The sequence below is a fragment of the Crocodylus siamensis genome, chromosome 1 (genome assembly GCF_052110815.1).
Source record: "Crocodylus siamensis isolate JL-2025a chromosome 1, ASM5211081v1, whole genome shotgun sequence".
Classification (NCBI taxonomy): Eukaryota; Metazoa; Chordata; order Crocodylia; family Crocodylidae; genus Crocodylus; species Crocodylus siamensis.
Window position 1 is genome coordinate 404,714,623 of NC_143395.1, and position 16,900 is coordinate 404,731,522.

General features: G+C 40.0%; 1 protein-coding gene across 3 annotated transcripts in view; it reads left to right on the top strand.

Annotated features, from left to right (window-relative positions):
• GRM5 (glutamate metabotropic receptor 5) overlaps positions 1–16,900 on the top strand; it is a 402,015-nt gene that overhangs the window by 174,180 nt on the left and 210,935 nt on the right. For all 3 annotated transcript variants that reach the window (XR_016439649.1, XM_090030602.1, XM_090030604.1), the window contains exon 2: positions 13,401–13,650. Coding sequence is in view for 2 of the 3 variants with exons in the window: in XM_090030602.1 (XP_089886728.1) it covers positions 13,401–13,650 (250 nt within the window). In the remaining variant the exon portion in view is untranslated. The remainder of the gene's footprint in view (positions 1–13,400; positions 13,651–16,900) is intronic.

Here is a 16,900-nt window from a genome sequence, read left to right on the forward strand (position 1 = left end):
TTCCTCCTACTCTCCTTTAAAAAGATATTACTAGTATTTTGGTACTACTTTTTAAAGTGCCATTAAAAAGATATTATTACAATGGCTTGGTGCATTGTGTTAGGGGTGAATTAAGCTCTTTCTAGATTCAGGTGTAAGCTAGATCCCACGCTGGTCAGACTGGGCATGTACAGAAATACAATTCCAGAGGCCTTCAAAACCTGAAAGTAAAAAGAAAGGAACCTCTGTATTGAAGTATCTAAATTCTACATAAGTCCACATGAGGCTCTTATGTCTTTTCTTATTACTCTCTTCAGTTAGTCTCTGAAGTCCCATCCTCTCCTACCTTCTGCCTGACTTCAGACTACCTACCTCTATGTCCTTTATTGGATCTGCTTTTAACCAGTTTTTGTTGTGGAACAAAGTGCTTGTATATATGCTTATTATCTCTCAATCAAAATTATTTCACTGTTATTATCTATCTTGTTTCAGTGTCAACATTTGAGTTTTTAAAAGAACCATATACTAGAGAATTCATAGAATTGCAAGTCTGGAAAACTGTTAACCCAGCACCTTCTTAAAATTCAACCAAATACTGGGCCACATATAAGGGCAATTTCTTCCTCCTACACAGTTTATCTTAAGCACCGCTAGTATCTCCCAAGAACCTTTCATATTATCCTCTTCAAAATCTTTTGACAAACATTTCTGTGAAATACAAAGCTTTGTCTCCTAGTTGTCACTCTGGATATGTGCAGAGTCCTGTAATATCTCACTGCAACATTTAGTCTCACAATTCAAATCAGGAGAATTATGAAATTCCAACTCTCAGAATTCAGACATTAAATAAGGATGTCTTCAGTCAGTTAAACATAAGGTTTTCACCAAATAATTAGTTTGGAGATTCCCAGTCATTCTCTGCAAAGGCATTAAAAATGCCTAATGTTATTTTAAAAAAGTTAAATGCTTGAATGATTATTGCTATAGTATATGACTTTTGGCCATTAAGGTCATATCTACAGTATGTTCTCGCCTCTCCCAGAGCTGTTAGCTTTTGATCATATCCCACAAACACACTTCTTGTTGCATATAGTAGCCACCCATCAATCCTCTGGATTGTGGTGTACACATAAGAGGTCTAGTCAGATGCCTGAAGAAACTGTGGCTGACAAGCTGAATTTGAGAGTGACTCAGCTTATAACGTTTCACAGATGCATGTGTTGTCTGAGCTGAAGTCCAAGTTTACAGCATGCTGCTGTCTCCTTTTGTCCTTTGCTTCCATCCTCTGGATCAAAACCCCTTCATGCTGAGCTGCACCCAGTGCCAGATGTTCCCTCTAGATCATTGCATACGGTATGCCCCAAAATGCAATGGTATAACCATCCAGAGGATGTCCTCAAGACATTAATCTTCAGTGTTTTGGGGAGCTGGAGGAAATTTACTCAAGGTCTCCAGAGTCCTCCTTAACCCTGGGCCATAATTCTTCATGTTAAGTAACTTCTGCTGCTGCTTAAGTACTACAATAAAAGGAGCTGATATCAAACAATTCTTATATAAAAGGTACAAGCCATGTAGGAGAGTTCAGAACTGATAATGTATATGTAAAAGCAACAGGTATCCAGGCCTCAGTTTGCAACAATATGTAGCCATTAGGGCTCTGCAAAACTTTGGTCCCTGATTTGATTTGGTGGAGATTCGTCCCTTTAATCTTTCCAAATGGAATTGGAACCCTTGGAATTGATTCAGAGAGATTTGGAAAGATTCAATGATTTGGACATAGACACTGCTTTAAATGCTTTTTCTTCATACCTCAAGGTACCAGGCGGCTCGTGAATGCTAAGATGCTGGGGCAGATGGAGCATCCCGCGGGAGCATGATGGGGTGATCCCCAGCATGCTCGGCAGACCCAGAAATGGAAAAGAAGCACTTCCAGGTCCACTGGGGATCGTGGTGGGGTGTTCCCCTGTGCTCCCCACAGCTTGACGACTTGTGCCTCCTGGGTTGGAGGGGAGTACCTAGGGTCCCCCTCCAGCTGATCTCTGAGCCAGGGGAGCATGAGGAAGCCCCCTGTGTGCTCAGCAGCGGATCCAGAAGTGAACTGGAAGTACCTATGCTCCTGTGGGATGCTCCTTCCACCCCAGCATCACAGTGTTCACGAGCCATGCCTGGTACCTTCAGGAATGTAGGTGGGTGGGGTGGAGGGAGGATCAGACAGAATTGGGGGAGCTAGCAGGTCCACAGGGAGGCTGGTGGGATTGGAGAGGCTCCTTTGCCCCCCAACCAGGCTATTTATTTTTAGCTCTCCTTCCTGCTCCAAGATGGACAACTCCCCCTCTGGCTCAACAAACCTCCCCCACAGTCCTGCTAGCACCCTTATTCTGCCACCCCTGCCCCCACCATAGTCCCACTAGCCTCCACTCGTTCTACCTTAAGTTAACCAGAACTTTACCAGAAGACGCAATGTGTTAGTTTGTCTCACCCTGCAGCGTCTGTATAGATTGAATGCTTCAGCAGGCTTTTTGGCACTTCTATCTAATAGCTGATTCAATTTTGGAGGCAAAGTTTTCTCAGTTTAGGGTACTTGGTTGGGGAAATTCACTTTCACAGAAGAAGAGCCACCTCTATAGTCTGTTCACATTTAAGAAATGCTTCAACCCTTTTGATAAAACATTTCTGCCATAAGAGGAGCAATACTTACAACTCTGAGATGCAGCTTTACTCCAAACATTATATATCTTATGAACAAAAACTGTTTCTGGAAGACCTCAAAAGAAGGAAAACCAGAGATTTTGGAATCCACTAAGAACTTTGCTATTGCTAATGATATCATGTGGATGTATTCAGATACTAAGGAAGATGTGGGCCATATGTAAAAGATAAGTATCTGGGAGAGAGAGACAGACACACAAACACCAAAAAAACAGGAAGTACTGGTAGTTGTTAATGTCTTTAGACTTCAAACAAGAAAAGGAGTCAGGGATGGCAGCATATTTATGCAAAAGCTGTCAAGCCTGAAATCTCATACTAGACACCAGCACAACAGAGGACTTTAATCAGCATTCAGGGGACAAGGGAATTACCAAGCTGTAGTTAAAGTCGGTTAAAAAAGTGGATCAAAGGTGACCAGACTTCAAGGAAATTTATAGAAATAATTCCTGTGCAGAGAATCTCAGTAAACAGAAGTGATTAAATGAGTCTTTCTATATAAGCTGTGAAGTGAGAATTTTAAAAGGAACTTTTAACTGTGGAATGGGGCCATCATTCCTTCAGGGGGAAGGGATTTTTTTTAAAATTAAACAAGCCAACAAAAAATGTCCAATTTTACCTGCAGGCTGAGAAGTAGATAATGATAAGATATTTTAATTTAATTAACTACAGTTGACATAGTATGATTTGTTTAGTGTATGTAATAACTCATTAGACTTTAATACATAAAGACAATAATGATTTAAAAGTAGGCATCGCTAATTAGGCAGAGCCAGAATTTTTTCTATGAAAATTTTTGTTTAAAAATGTTGATCAGTCAAAACTGAAACTTTTTAGTTTTTAGAGTTTTAGAAAATAGATTTTTAGAAAACTTTTTAGAAAATAGGTTTCAATGAATTTCTTGACTTGAAAAAAATGAGAAGATTTGTAAACTGTCAGACTAGTAGTCTGTAAGAACTACTTCACAGTTAGGGCATTCATGTTTCCCGATTTTCATAATAACAGCATGTAGTTGGTAAGAGAGGTTGTTTTTCTACCTTGCTTATAAATCTCAGCTGGTATTCCATCAGGTCCACATGCTTCATTGTTTTTCATCTGCTTAATGGTTTTCAAAGCCTCTTCATAAGTTGATAGATCTGCAAGGCAGTCTTTATTGCGGTGCTGTGGAACAGCTTCAGTGGTCAAGTGATCCTTTCAACATGTATTAATGGTGGAGTTATTTTTAAGGGGTGTTATTTCACCTTTGAACATCAAGTGGAAGGTGCCTTGTGTACTGGGTCCACAGATAGCTTTGGTTGCCCTAAAGAAACTATGCGTATCATGCCTATCAGCAAACTTGTGAATCTCTTTTGTTTTGTCCTCCTACCACTTATTCTTTTGCTCTCAAATTTTCCTCTGGATCTTGGTCTTCTCGGCCTCTTGAAGGCTCAGATCGAGCGAAAACATTTACTCTTCTATCTTGTAGTATCTTTAATCTAAGTATCTTGATTTGGTTTGGAGCTGATGTCATTCTGGCAAGATATGAAGGCTCTCCTTTTCCTGTCAATGAGAGCTTGAATTTCCCTGTCTTCTCATTGAACCAGTCCTGATGGTTCTTTGTGGAGAAGCCTAGATAGTTTTCACATGACCCATAGATGCCTATCCTGAGGCTCCCCCATTGATCAATAGTCTCAAGATCAGGGAGTTTGGAAAGTTTCTCAGTGAGGAACTGCCAGAGGCAATCACTTTTAACAGGTTCTGACAATCACCTTATATTGCGCCTCTACCTTGCTTGCGTCTTTTGTTAATGTTGTTTTGTGGTGATATGAGTGGAACATGTCAAATGATAATCCATCCAGCAGTCATCTGTGCTGGTCACTGCTCTGGTGACATGGATGTTTGACAGTCCCAGGCACACACTATGCCATAGTCAATGAAGGGCCAGTGTTTTGAGCAGGGGTGCATGTCTTCCGATTGCTATTTTGGAGGCTTAACGAGTTTAATGATGAGATTATGTTCTGAACACTTGCTCAGGAGAAGAACTCCATTTGAATGGACTTTTCCCACCCTTCTCTTTCCAACTCTTCCTTAGACTGGTACTTAGAAGAATCAAGAAACAGGAGAGTCAAGAAACTCTGATGTAAAAAACCTCCTAGAACTGGGAAGAAATATAGAAAAGGCAGAGCACAATCTCTACTTGCATTAATGTGTAAGATTTATTTACTGTGCCACTGACTTAAAACCATACGTTTTTATCTTCTGTAAAGGCAAAAAACTTAAAAGAAGGTGAAAGGGAATGTAGTATAATGAACAAGGCATCAAGAAACAGGGGTTCTTGTCCGAACTCTGTCACTAAGTTCACCTCTCTGTGCCTGTTTGCCCTATCGTCATTCTCTATCTTGACACATCCTGTAAAAGTAACCAACTTTGCAGGAAACCATATCTTTTAAAATCTGTTACAAAGAATGTAGCAACATTGTTAAGAAACAAAAGCCATTATCTTCATTTTCAAAAGCTTAAACTCTTCTGCAGAACTGAGTGCCTGCAACAGCCTTATGAGCAGAGCTCTTTGTTTTCTCTGATTAAAAAAAATCCTTAATTTTCTGATTAAAAAATGTAACCCAAAATCCACATTTTTCTATGATCAAAATGAAACACCACTAATATATATTATATATAGTTATATATCTAATAGTATATATATAATATATATTAGTGATGTTTTATTTTAATCATGGGAAAATGTAGATTTGGGGTTAGAATTGGAGTTCTATAGTTTCTCCAAAATTACCCCAGGAATGCCGAATTTGGCCCAGCAGGCTTAGTTTGTTAGAGATGAGCCTTATCAGAGAAAATCCTCAGGAAATGGAGAAAACAAATATAACAACAATAGTGACTAAAATGTCTCACAGGATACAGCTCACAGAGTTATCAAAATATTAACTAGCAGAAATAATTCCTATGCAATGAGATGGAGATCAGCACTGCAGTTAGAGCTAGGAAGACATGTTGAAATGGTATGCTTTTTTTTTTTCTGACACAAAATAGAGTTTTGTTGAATGCATAAAACAAGATTATAACTGATGAAAATTGACTTTGAAAAAAAAACTGGGAAAATGCATTTTGATAAGTTTACACAATGACTTTTTGTTTCGGGCACTTCCACGATTGTAAACATTAAAAAAATAGAAATCAGAATGAAACGCAAACCAATTTTCTTCCCCTCTAAGCTTTATTTCACATGGAAAAAAAAAATGGTGGGGAGAAGAGAAAGGGATAGGGGTTGTCTTATTTGGGGATGAAAAAGGATGAAATCACAGCATATTCTATGAAACAAAAAGCTTTGTTTCTACCAGCTTTAAGTAAAACCTCAAATACATTGGAAGCAATGCAATTTCATATTCCCTTCTTCATTTGTGCTTCTGATGTATAATGTACACAGACCAGGAAGAGGACAGCGATCTTAGTAAAGCGACTGCGGCTGTCCTGAGTCTGCTCGGCTTCTCTGATCGCTGTTCAAAAGTGAGCACCTTAGATGCTTCCCTCTGTAGAAGAAAATGGGTAGGCCTGTTTCACCAAGGTGTCATTTATATGAGGCTGATGGCTTTGCCTCAGTGTTCTCCACATCAGCATGTTTGAGTGCTGGACACGTGAAGGTAGACAGAGGCCGCTTTGAGTCTGCGTATACCTGCACAGCTCAAGGCAGTGGCACGTAGGAATAAATACCGAAGCTATCTCACTTTCTATTAGCTCTGGGACCAAAACAACATACCTGTGTGGGTGTGGCGCTCTGCTAGGGTAGTGAACCCTGTTTCTCAGCTCAGTTAATTAATGCAGAATGAACGCTATTCAATCAGTAGCATGCGGAAAACAAACTTGAGTATCTGCTTGGCACTCGTTTGTACCCTAGAAATATACCGTCTGTGGCACCCACTTCACTGCGACGATAATAAGTTAGTTCTGGGTGCATTTACATGTGCAATGAATACATCTGAATAAACTCTGGCACAATTTGAGACAAAGTAAACCAGTCCTGACATCACCATCTACACATGCATTTAAGCACAGTCATTCATTCTGCTGTCAGATAGAACCTAAGTATGACTGGACTGCCTTACACTGGAGTAAATTAATCTACCGTTCCCTAATTGTGGCACGTGTGTATATGGTGACACTTTACTGTGAGGTAAATTAGTCTACTGCACACTCACGTGCATGTGTAGCTGTACCCTCTGAGTCCTAGAGAGTTTTGTGACAAACTCTGCATCACTAGTATATCTCCCCTGGAATATTCTAGCTTATGCTGTGGCTATAACACAGAACGCATCTCAGAGCAAGAGGGTCTGGTAGCACCACTACCTGTCAAAAAAAGTTAAGGTGTGTCCTGTGCTTCCAAGACAAACCATTATCATATTGGAGCGTTCCCTTCCAGCAGCCCCACCATATTTTTAGATTATCTGCATGATGCCTAAAACCTGTTCAATGGCTATCCTTTCTGCAATTATTCCAATGTCTCATCACTGACAATTACTGGGGAGAGAGGAGAGGAATGCATGTGGTGTCTTTTCTATGAAGAACTAATAAAATGTTTGCTGGCGTTAAGTTTTCTAACCCAGTAGGCTTTAGCTCTCTAAAGGGAAGCTTAACCATTGAATTAAGAAAACCTCTTTAAGTGTATATCTTGAGATCTGCTGAGAACTAACTACAATATTTAGTTGATTATTTCTGACCTAGCCTTATAGTACTACAGCTGAAAAGGAAGCTTGTGAAATAAATGTTTACCACAGCAGTGTATTTACATGCAGGCTAAAAAAGAATATAAAATTTAATGAAAGAAAGATGAGCCTATTTTTCAAATGTTAAGTGTCTAATGATGCAGATAAGTACTTAGCAGGATTAACAAAATTTCCACTCAGGTTGACTTCTATTCCCATTGACTTTATGACATTAAACATTATAGCCATGGCTAAGCCTCAAAGGCATCATGAAATCACAGAAGTTGGATGAAAAAATCTATTAGGTATCAGTATACTTTCTAATTGTTTCCCAACAAGTAATGAGGTTTCTATTTGGGAGGCTGTTCTGCACCTTAACATCCTTGACTTTCTGGAAGAGTGTCTTGATAGCCAGCTAGTATATTCAGTTTTTATAATTTTATTTCAATATTTGCACTTGCACATACAACATTATGCATGTTTACCTCTTTATAAACATATTCTGAAAGCTGTTGGACTCTGTTCACTCTCACCAGAGCCAGTGAAAAGATGTGTGGCTAAATTCCCTGGACTGTTGGAAATTTCCACCAGCAATTTTAATCTGATTTAATCTAGAAGGATTTGTCTGTGCTTTGCAGGTCCTGACTACAGAAACAATAGTAGTTCTTTTTGGTTAAAGAAAAAAACCCCTCTGTGACAGGTAGAATTACTGCTATCAAATTATTGCTACTAAATAAATGCCATAATATATGTCTTGAACTTCATTTTACCTTTCTATTCTTTTCTCTATGAATTTTCACTTCACAGTGTTTTGAGTTCTCTCCAGTGTCTCTATCAATATTATATCTCAAACTTCTCAAATGCTGCTGCTCTAGTTCACATTCACTGAGCTTAATTTGAAAAGCAGACATACTTCCGGCAGCAATTTGCATTTACAGATTATGATAAACAGCAATATATTCATTCATCTGGCTCTACCAAAATTCTGTTGGCATAAAAAAATGCAGCTTTACATTTCATTTGGCTTTCTTTATTACTGTGTATTGGTATTGGCTATACTGTTAGACGCAGATGCACTGTATTTTGTTCATTACTTTTAGACCACAGTCTTTGTTGCCTTCCCCTCATTATGCAGATACAATCTCCAAGATTTGTATTTAAGACTGTTTAATTGGCTCAATTGCTGGGTAGATCTAGTAGTTGGAGCAGACTGTAGCTTGCCTGACCTCTTTCTATCAGATTGAAGTATTATTATATACTCTCCTATATTAACTTTTATCTGGAAAAAAGCACAATCTGTTCTTTTTAAGCTTCTTAATAATTTCTATTCCTGATGCATTCGAGTTGATCTAACAGCTTGTTATAGTTATACAGTAGGTGGTAATGCAAATGTTTTGCATTGAAACAAATTGTAGATCAGAACAGGCATAAATCATTTGGAAGATGTGAACTGAATTACTTTTTATGTTTGCAGTGACATATGTGGACAGATTTTGAAAAAGGGCCAGATTTTCAGGTATTCCACACCCAAAATTCAGGCTGGTTCTTTTTTCTTTTTTTCCTTTCCCAGAAAGCTCAACTCCTAGTTGTCTTAAAAATCTATGCCACATTTTTTAAAGTCTTAGTCAGTCAGCAAATCTTATTACAACATTTGTGCCTACATTTTCAAGAGAAATGAGGATTCAGTAAGCATCTGGTTTATGTCCTAGAACAGAGTCAATTATAATATAGATCTACACTTCAAGTATTTTACTGGAGGTAGAAATTCATCAGGGAAGAAAGAATTAGAATATAAACTACTTTCAGATTCATCTCTATGTGGTGTTCTGTAGTTCTTCCAATCGAAATAGATTACAAAGAAATAACTACAAATGAATTCCTTCTTTTAGGATTAAGAAGAAAACTTAAAAACGATTTAAAAACCCAGGGAGGGCCCTACCACAGCTATCATTAAATTGATCCACTGGTTAATTTATCCCTTGGTTAATCCTTTTATTCTTCTCCCTAGCCTCCCTTCTGCCTGACCAACAAACTCTCTCCCTGGGGAAGGTGGTGGGTAAGAGCAAAGCACCTTGGGATGCTGGAGGCATGTGCTTCAGCTTCTCAGAAGGAAGATTATATAGGCTTTTTTTCTCCCAGGAGAAACTCTCTCAGGTGTGATTTAACCCTGGTTGTTCCTGGTTATTTTTCTTTCAACAACATTTTTGCTCTGGGAGAAAAATCCTGAATATCTATACACTCATGGTTTCTACTAGGACAGCAGCACATGAGAAAGTGAATGTCTCTATGTAGCCTGGGTCTCTTGGATGGCACCTAGTACAGGTGGGCAGCCCTTTGGTGCTACCGAATTGCATTGCCAAGTTAAGAAGTACATTCCTTTTTGAAGTCCATGATTCCATAGTTTTACCATGCATCTCTCTCTCTTTTTACAAACCTCCCAGTTCTTCGTCCATGAGGAAAACATGGAAAAGAAACTCTTGATAAAAGTTGTATCCCTTCTGTCTGTCCACTTCCCTTTCTTGCTCTGTATGTGTGTTTTCCATGTGCACAGACACACACACACAGAAACACAAGTTTTCAATGAAAGGGAAATATTACTGTAGGAGAATTCTTATTAATATGCCTTTGCTGCATGAAAAAATCCAACAGAAATTAAAGCCTTTTTTTTTTCCACCAAAGACTCTTCATCACCACTACAGTGTAGCTGAAATTAAATATACATACCTCATCAAAACTACTCTACAATTAGGGAATTCACTATGAATAATTAATTAAGTGGAGTTTAATCAGCAATGATCATGACAAGAGCTCCACTGGTAAATTTGTTTGAGTACCTTACTGCAGAGCAGCATTTTGTTTTCAGCAAATCTCTCTCAGGCTTATGCCATACACTTAGTTTTCCCAGCTGAAAAACTATGCCACTTTCAGACAGAGAATGTCACAATCTCTTTCTTCTTGTTACTGAAAAAACATAACATTTTGGCAAGTGGCCTCATTATTTCGAAGCACTTCCTCTAATTTTTCGTGAGGTACTATTTGCTATTTGGTTTAACAAAATCAGTGCATTTTTACAATATAAGCATTTGTTTGACTGTAAAAGAGTTAATGCTCTTATAACAAACTTCACTGGAATAAATTATACTTTGAATAACTAATCTAGTGTTTTTCATGCTGAAGAGTTTCCATTCAGTATGTAAATTTGGACTGTTTGGGAATTTTCTAATTAATCTCTTTTTCATGGAAAATGCAGTTTTGTGCAAGATCAGAATTTCCCACGGGGAAACAAAAAGTTATTTTGCTAAATTTCCTATTTGCATTAGGAAAATCTGAGGACACTATTTCATTTTAGGTCAGATTAAATTAAATTAAAAAGGTTTTGCTTTTCAACCAAATTCAGCCATTTCATTTTAGGTCCCCTCAATGTGAATTGGTGTGGGGCCAACCTGCCGAAGGACCTCATGGGCGTTATGGTTCATGTGCCTAATGGTCCATTTATGGTCTGGTCTGAATTCCTTTGCCATGAAGCCTCATGATTTTGACTTTTGATGGAGCTGAGGCCATAGCTCACAGTAGAAAATGAGGCACCCAAGCTGCAACTCTGATTCTCCTGGGAGAGGAAACACCTCAAGGTGACAAAGTTTAATATCCAGAATTAAATATTTTGGCCTTGTCCAACTCACTTTTTTTTCAGAATTTTTGTGAGAATTTTGTGTGTAGATTTTGAATCTAGCTTTGTCTCTCTTTGAAATCACTGGGCCTCATTTCTCCTTTATAGATCACAGAAAAATAGGGCTGAAAGAAACTTCAGGAGTCATCAAGTCCAGCCTCTTGAGCACGACAGGAACATTCTTGTCTAGATAATCCCAGACAAATGTTTGCCTGATTTGCCTTTAAATGGAGACAACAACAATTCTTGTTTCTTAAGGTTGGCTGTCCTATTTGTTTATATTGTAAGTTAGAGACAGTTTTCTGTTATGAGTATGTACAGTGCCTCATACAAGAGGGCTCGTAACCTCTGTCATAATGCTAAAATTCCTATACCACATGTAACCTGATATACAAAGGGTAGTATGCCTTGCCCAAGAATACAAAGGTTTATAGTAAAGGAGACAGCATGAGACTAAGGAGTACAAACTCCCAGATCCAACTCTAACCTCTTAATTATCATTTTTTTTTCCTCTGGTCAATACTTCAATGTATTTCTGTCTGAGTTTTCAGTAGGCTTGGCAGCAACAGACTGTTTTAATGGGCGATTTGAAAGAAGATAACAAGGTGGATGTTTTTTTAGATGTTCTGGGGAGTTCCTCCCTTGTGTTTGATTCATCCCATGGCAGGGCAAAAACATGACAATCATCTCTCGTGGTTTGGATTAGGATTCTCCTTTAAGTTCAAACAAATAAGCAAGCACGGATGCCATGACCGCTGTGATCCTCGTCTTTAGTTCTGCCGTGTGCAGAGGCCCCCAGAGAAGAGTCTTTTATCACAGGACCATTCTCACTATTTTACAGGCTGAGTGTGATTAAAATAAACATCATTATGGTTCAGCTTCTATTATTCAAACAGTCACATCCTGACTAATACTCGTTTTATTTAAATTCTGAATATTGCCTTGTAAAACAAAAACATTCTGAATGCTGAGTTTTTACCTTTCACAAATTACCTGGAAACTTCCAAGAATTGAGCTGGTAGAGACAATGTAACCAAATCAGAAGGGAGTGTATAGCTCCATGGTGTATAACATTTTAAGCATAAGTTTTATCTTGTCTCTCTAAAACAAGTAAAAAAAAGGATTATTTAGTGGGTCTTTGTTAATAGCAATAATCTGACCTTCTGTTAAAACACAAATGCATTTAAATTAGGGGTGATAAATGATTAGCAAATGTGATCGCAATTAGTTGCACAATTAAAAAATAAGTTGCAATTAATCACAATTTTAATTGCACAGCTAAAAACTCAAAACTGCACAGAAAAACTCAAAGTTAAGCAAAATGATACAGTTACTTTGTATGGTTGGGGGGTGGGTGTGGGGGCGATTTGTGAAGGTGTGGGTGGGCTGTGGGTCTGTGTGGAGGGTTTGGAGCCTGGGGAGGGGGCTTCCTGTATACCCTGGTAGGATGTGGGGTACCATGGGTTGGGAGTGAGGGGCAGCAGGACTTGGGGGGGGCTGTGGCTTTGAAATGAGGGCCAGATACAGACAGACCACCCAGCAGGTAAGTGTGTGGGGGGGAAGCGATGTGAGGGAAGGAAGGGGCAGGGGTGCAGATCAAGGCCCCTATGATCAGGGAGGGAATAGGGCAGAGGCAGGAGCAGGGGCTGGGGTGAGTGAGGCCCTGGGGTTGGGACAGGTCATGAGACAGAGCTGTGGGTGGCTCATCCAGGAGCACAGGAAGGGGACTACTGCTGTGTGCACCTCTGGGGGGAGGAATGGGGGGCATGTGCCCCCCATATTTGTGCACAAGGAGGAGGCAGGCTGTCCACTGCATGCTGGGCTCTGCAACCTGCTTCCACTGCACTAGAAGCCGTGTGACTCCATACTGTGCCTCCCATTGCTGGGCAGACAGGGGGTGTAGCACAACCAGTGTGTGGCTCCCGGGGAAAAGGCAGCAGAGCTCACAGCCCCAGCCTGCAGTGGCAGCCCACCTCCACCTCACACACAAATCTGGTGGGGGCATGTTTCCCCAGTGCCTCCCCTGGGGTGTGCGCAGTGGTGGGGGCCCTCCTGACGTCCTCTGCACTGCCACCGCTGCCCCGCAGGGCAGCTTGGACATGCTGGTGAAAGCAGCACAGGACACCCCAGGCATGGGCATCAAAACCACGTGCATGATTTAATATGTTAAATACAATTACGCAAACAATTAGCATGTTAATCGTGCAAGTTAACCACAATTAATTGACAGCCCAAATTTAAATTGACATGTTTATTTTTCCTAAAGAAGGGGTGGGGGGTGGAGGCAAAAAGAAAAGCTTTCAGAATCTTTAATATCCTTCTTACACTCTACGTATCTCTGGTTTTCCATTTAGGTAACTACGGTGAAAGTGGAATGGAAGCCTTTAAAGATATGTCCGCCAAGGAGGGGATCTGCATTGCACATTCCTACAAGATCTACAGTAATGCTGGTGAACAGAGTTTTGACAAACTGCTGGGAAAACTAAGGAGCCATCTGCCCAAGGCAAGAGTGGTTGCCTGCTTCTGTGAAGGCATGACTGTGAGAGGGCTACTTATGGCCATGAGGCGTCTGGGGCTTGCTGGAGAATTTTTGCTTCTAGGCAGGTAAGTAATGTTGTTGTTAACTATAGCCATCCCATTACATACATGCATGTATGTTGGCCACAGGATATGTATATATACACATTTGCTGAAGTTCAGGATATCTTTTAGGCAAAGGCTTTATCGCCTGTGGTTCAAATACCATGGAAGGATTGTGTACAAAGGTTGCGTCGCCTCTGTCTGGAAGGTATTGCTCAATAAAATAATTTGCTAGAAGGTGACAGCAATGTACATATACATATTTATGATTTCTATTATCCTGTTTCATTGCCACATTTTAAAAATGTGCCGTGTAAGTACAATGTCATTGATAGCTTGATCTGAGTGCACTTGTCTTAAAAGACACAGCCCTTTTGTGTCTTGTAAAGGGGTCTGCCCTTTTGCCAAAATGGAGTCTCTTAAAAACGGGGAGATAATATGCAAATTGCTGATTTTCTTTAGGTGCAATGGAGTTCTTTCGTTAGAATACTAATCGCAGCATTCGGGCGTTCTGGTGTATAATGAGGAGCTCAGTCACTGTGGTACAAATGTTCACTTCCATCTGCACACGGGGGAGAAAGGAAAATACTTAGCTGCATTAATTAAGCAGGAAATGAGACCGAGGTGATTCCACAGAGACAAAAGGTGACTGATGTACACTCAATGTGCCTTTGTTCATTTTCTACGTGTTTGGAAGAAACACTAATGTGTTTTCTGTGGGGGGAAAAAAAAAAAGATATCCAGTTTATATGATGTAGCCTACCCTTGCCCTGACTCCAATAAAGTATAGTTGGAAGGATGAATAAATGCTACTGTGAGCTTGGACTCAGCTTGAAGGTTCATGAGCATACTGATGAGATGACAGGAGTGTGACAGAGATGCAAGATAAACTGGTGAGCTACCAGTTGGTATGTGAACAAAATGGGAATAGTGCATTTCTAAACAGTTGCATTGGTATCTGTGGGCCTCATCTCTTAGTCCTTGTAGAGCCTGGGCTTCTCTTCACACCACCTGCCTCTTTCACATGGCTGTTCACCCCACCTTGGTGGGGAACAATGAGGAGAAGAACATGGACAACATGGACTCCTGCTTACTTTCATTGTCTTCTCTTCTCTCCAGAAGGAAACGCTTACTACCTCTTTTTGCTAAATTATAATGGCTTATATATTTCCGTGCCTTAAATAAAGATGAGCTCATTGTTATGGCTATCATGCTCCAAGTGAATTTGCTCTGTCAAATCATGTCTTATTTGAACCATTTCCAGTCTCATTTACAGAACACCTATAACCTCTATCAACTTCAGTTGCAGTTGGTGTTCATCACTTTAGTGGGCCTCTATTACACTAACTGCAAAGAGAAATTTCTTAACTGCAAGCCTCCCATTATCAAAAGCCCTGTAGGTAATTGGTTCATGCAGAGCTCAAACTTCTTTTCATTGTAATAGGAGTTACTTATATACAACAGTTGAAGAATATGACTGAGAGAGGTCCATTTGTGACTGAATGAGACTGAGTCAGTGCACGGGATCAACTGTAGATCTTTAAAAAAGGCAGAGGCCACACATAAGCGACTTTGCATGTTTTCAGTAAGATATACAGTACATACCTTAGTTACGATCAGGGGTTGTCATGTGTAATTGAAAAACAGTTTAGCATAACATTATAGTCAGTATACTATTTTTATTCAGTGGAATGGCTGCGTTGGTTTGTTTTAGAAGTCTATGCAGAAAATTTGGGTTAAAAACAAAACAAATAAAATAAAACCTGTTACTCCTATTTGAGTGATTTTTGCATGTTCTTGCCTCCAGCACAACTGTTGTGTTTATTTGTGAATATTGTCACTGGAGTGTGATCTGTGCAGACAGATCCTTTTGATTTTTTTATCTTTGATATTAAAAGGCACTGAGATATGATTTTGATGATCAGTGGAGTCTAAAAGCTTTGGTCTACATTCTTAGTTATGGCCAGTATCTGCTGGGGCAGGAGGAAATGAAGCAGAGAAAACCAGTCGCACCTCTCCAGCTAGGGGTACGGTAAAAATACACTTTGTTATATTGGCCAGTTGGCAATTGCTGGAATGCAGGATGCTTTCTCTCCCTGGCCCTGACAATTGTTCCTATCAGCTCTGCTGGGATCTACAAAAAAGGGGAATCAGCTATATCACCTTTTTCTTGCTCTTTTTCAGGCAGCTGATAGTAGTATTTTATGTCCTTTTTGTTAATGATGTACGAGTGCAAATAGAAGTGTAGCTCCCAGCTGTAACTCAGAATGATTTCTGCAAAGAGTTCTGAGTTTCAGCGTTACCCCCGACCAAACAGACGTTGACTGTTGGTTCCAGGGGCAGGGGAATCTAGCAGCCACGTCCCATAGCACGGGACACGGCTCTTTGCCAGTGCTCACTTTTTTCAAAATGGGAGCGGGGAAAGGCAGCAGATGGAGATTGTTCTTGGGGCTCCCCAGCTAGTGTTGAAGGGTGGGTGAATTGGAGCCTCCCCTGCACCTTGGAGGAGGGGGAACTCCAATATACCCATCCTACCCTTTTTGGGGGCTAGAAAAAAAACCCAGACTGAACTCCCTCTGCTCCCTTTCCCCCCTCTCATTCTGCAGTGACAGGCTGGGAGCTCTACAAACACAAGTTACAAGACAGGCAAAGTTTATAGGTCTACAAACACAAGTTACAAAAGACCCATCTTTATCTGATACTTCATGCAATGAGGGGTCAGATTTTCACCCAGTCAGCCATTTTTAAGCTGTCTGTAGCTGCGCACTTGTGTTTGGTCAGAGCTATAAACTTTCTGTGGCCAGATCAAACGAACACTGTCATTTCTGTCCGCACCCATAAGCTGGATAGGAAACAGTTCTCCCATCCCATCTGAACTTTGATGTTCCACCCTGGAACAAATCTGAGACCTTTAAAAAAAAATTTAATGAAAAATGAGATAGCCAGCTCCTAGAGTAAACCAATTGTTAGAATAGTTGACTGGGACACACAGTTTTAAATCTGTGAACTACATGAGAGTGAACAGGGACTTGAATTTGGGTTTGCCACCTTGCAAAGGAGCAGCCTTTTACTGCTAGGCAGTTAGTTTTTTCTGGGGAAGAAGAAACTCATTCTGTTACTGTTGTATAAACTATTAAATAGTTATTGGTGTAGGGAAAGATTTACTTCTTCACACAATGTTTAAAGCACTTCCCTTGGATGTGGGTGGTAAAAATGAAATGAAAACTGAAAATCTTCATCCAAAAATCTGTGAGCGCTCTAGTAATAAGACCAG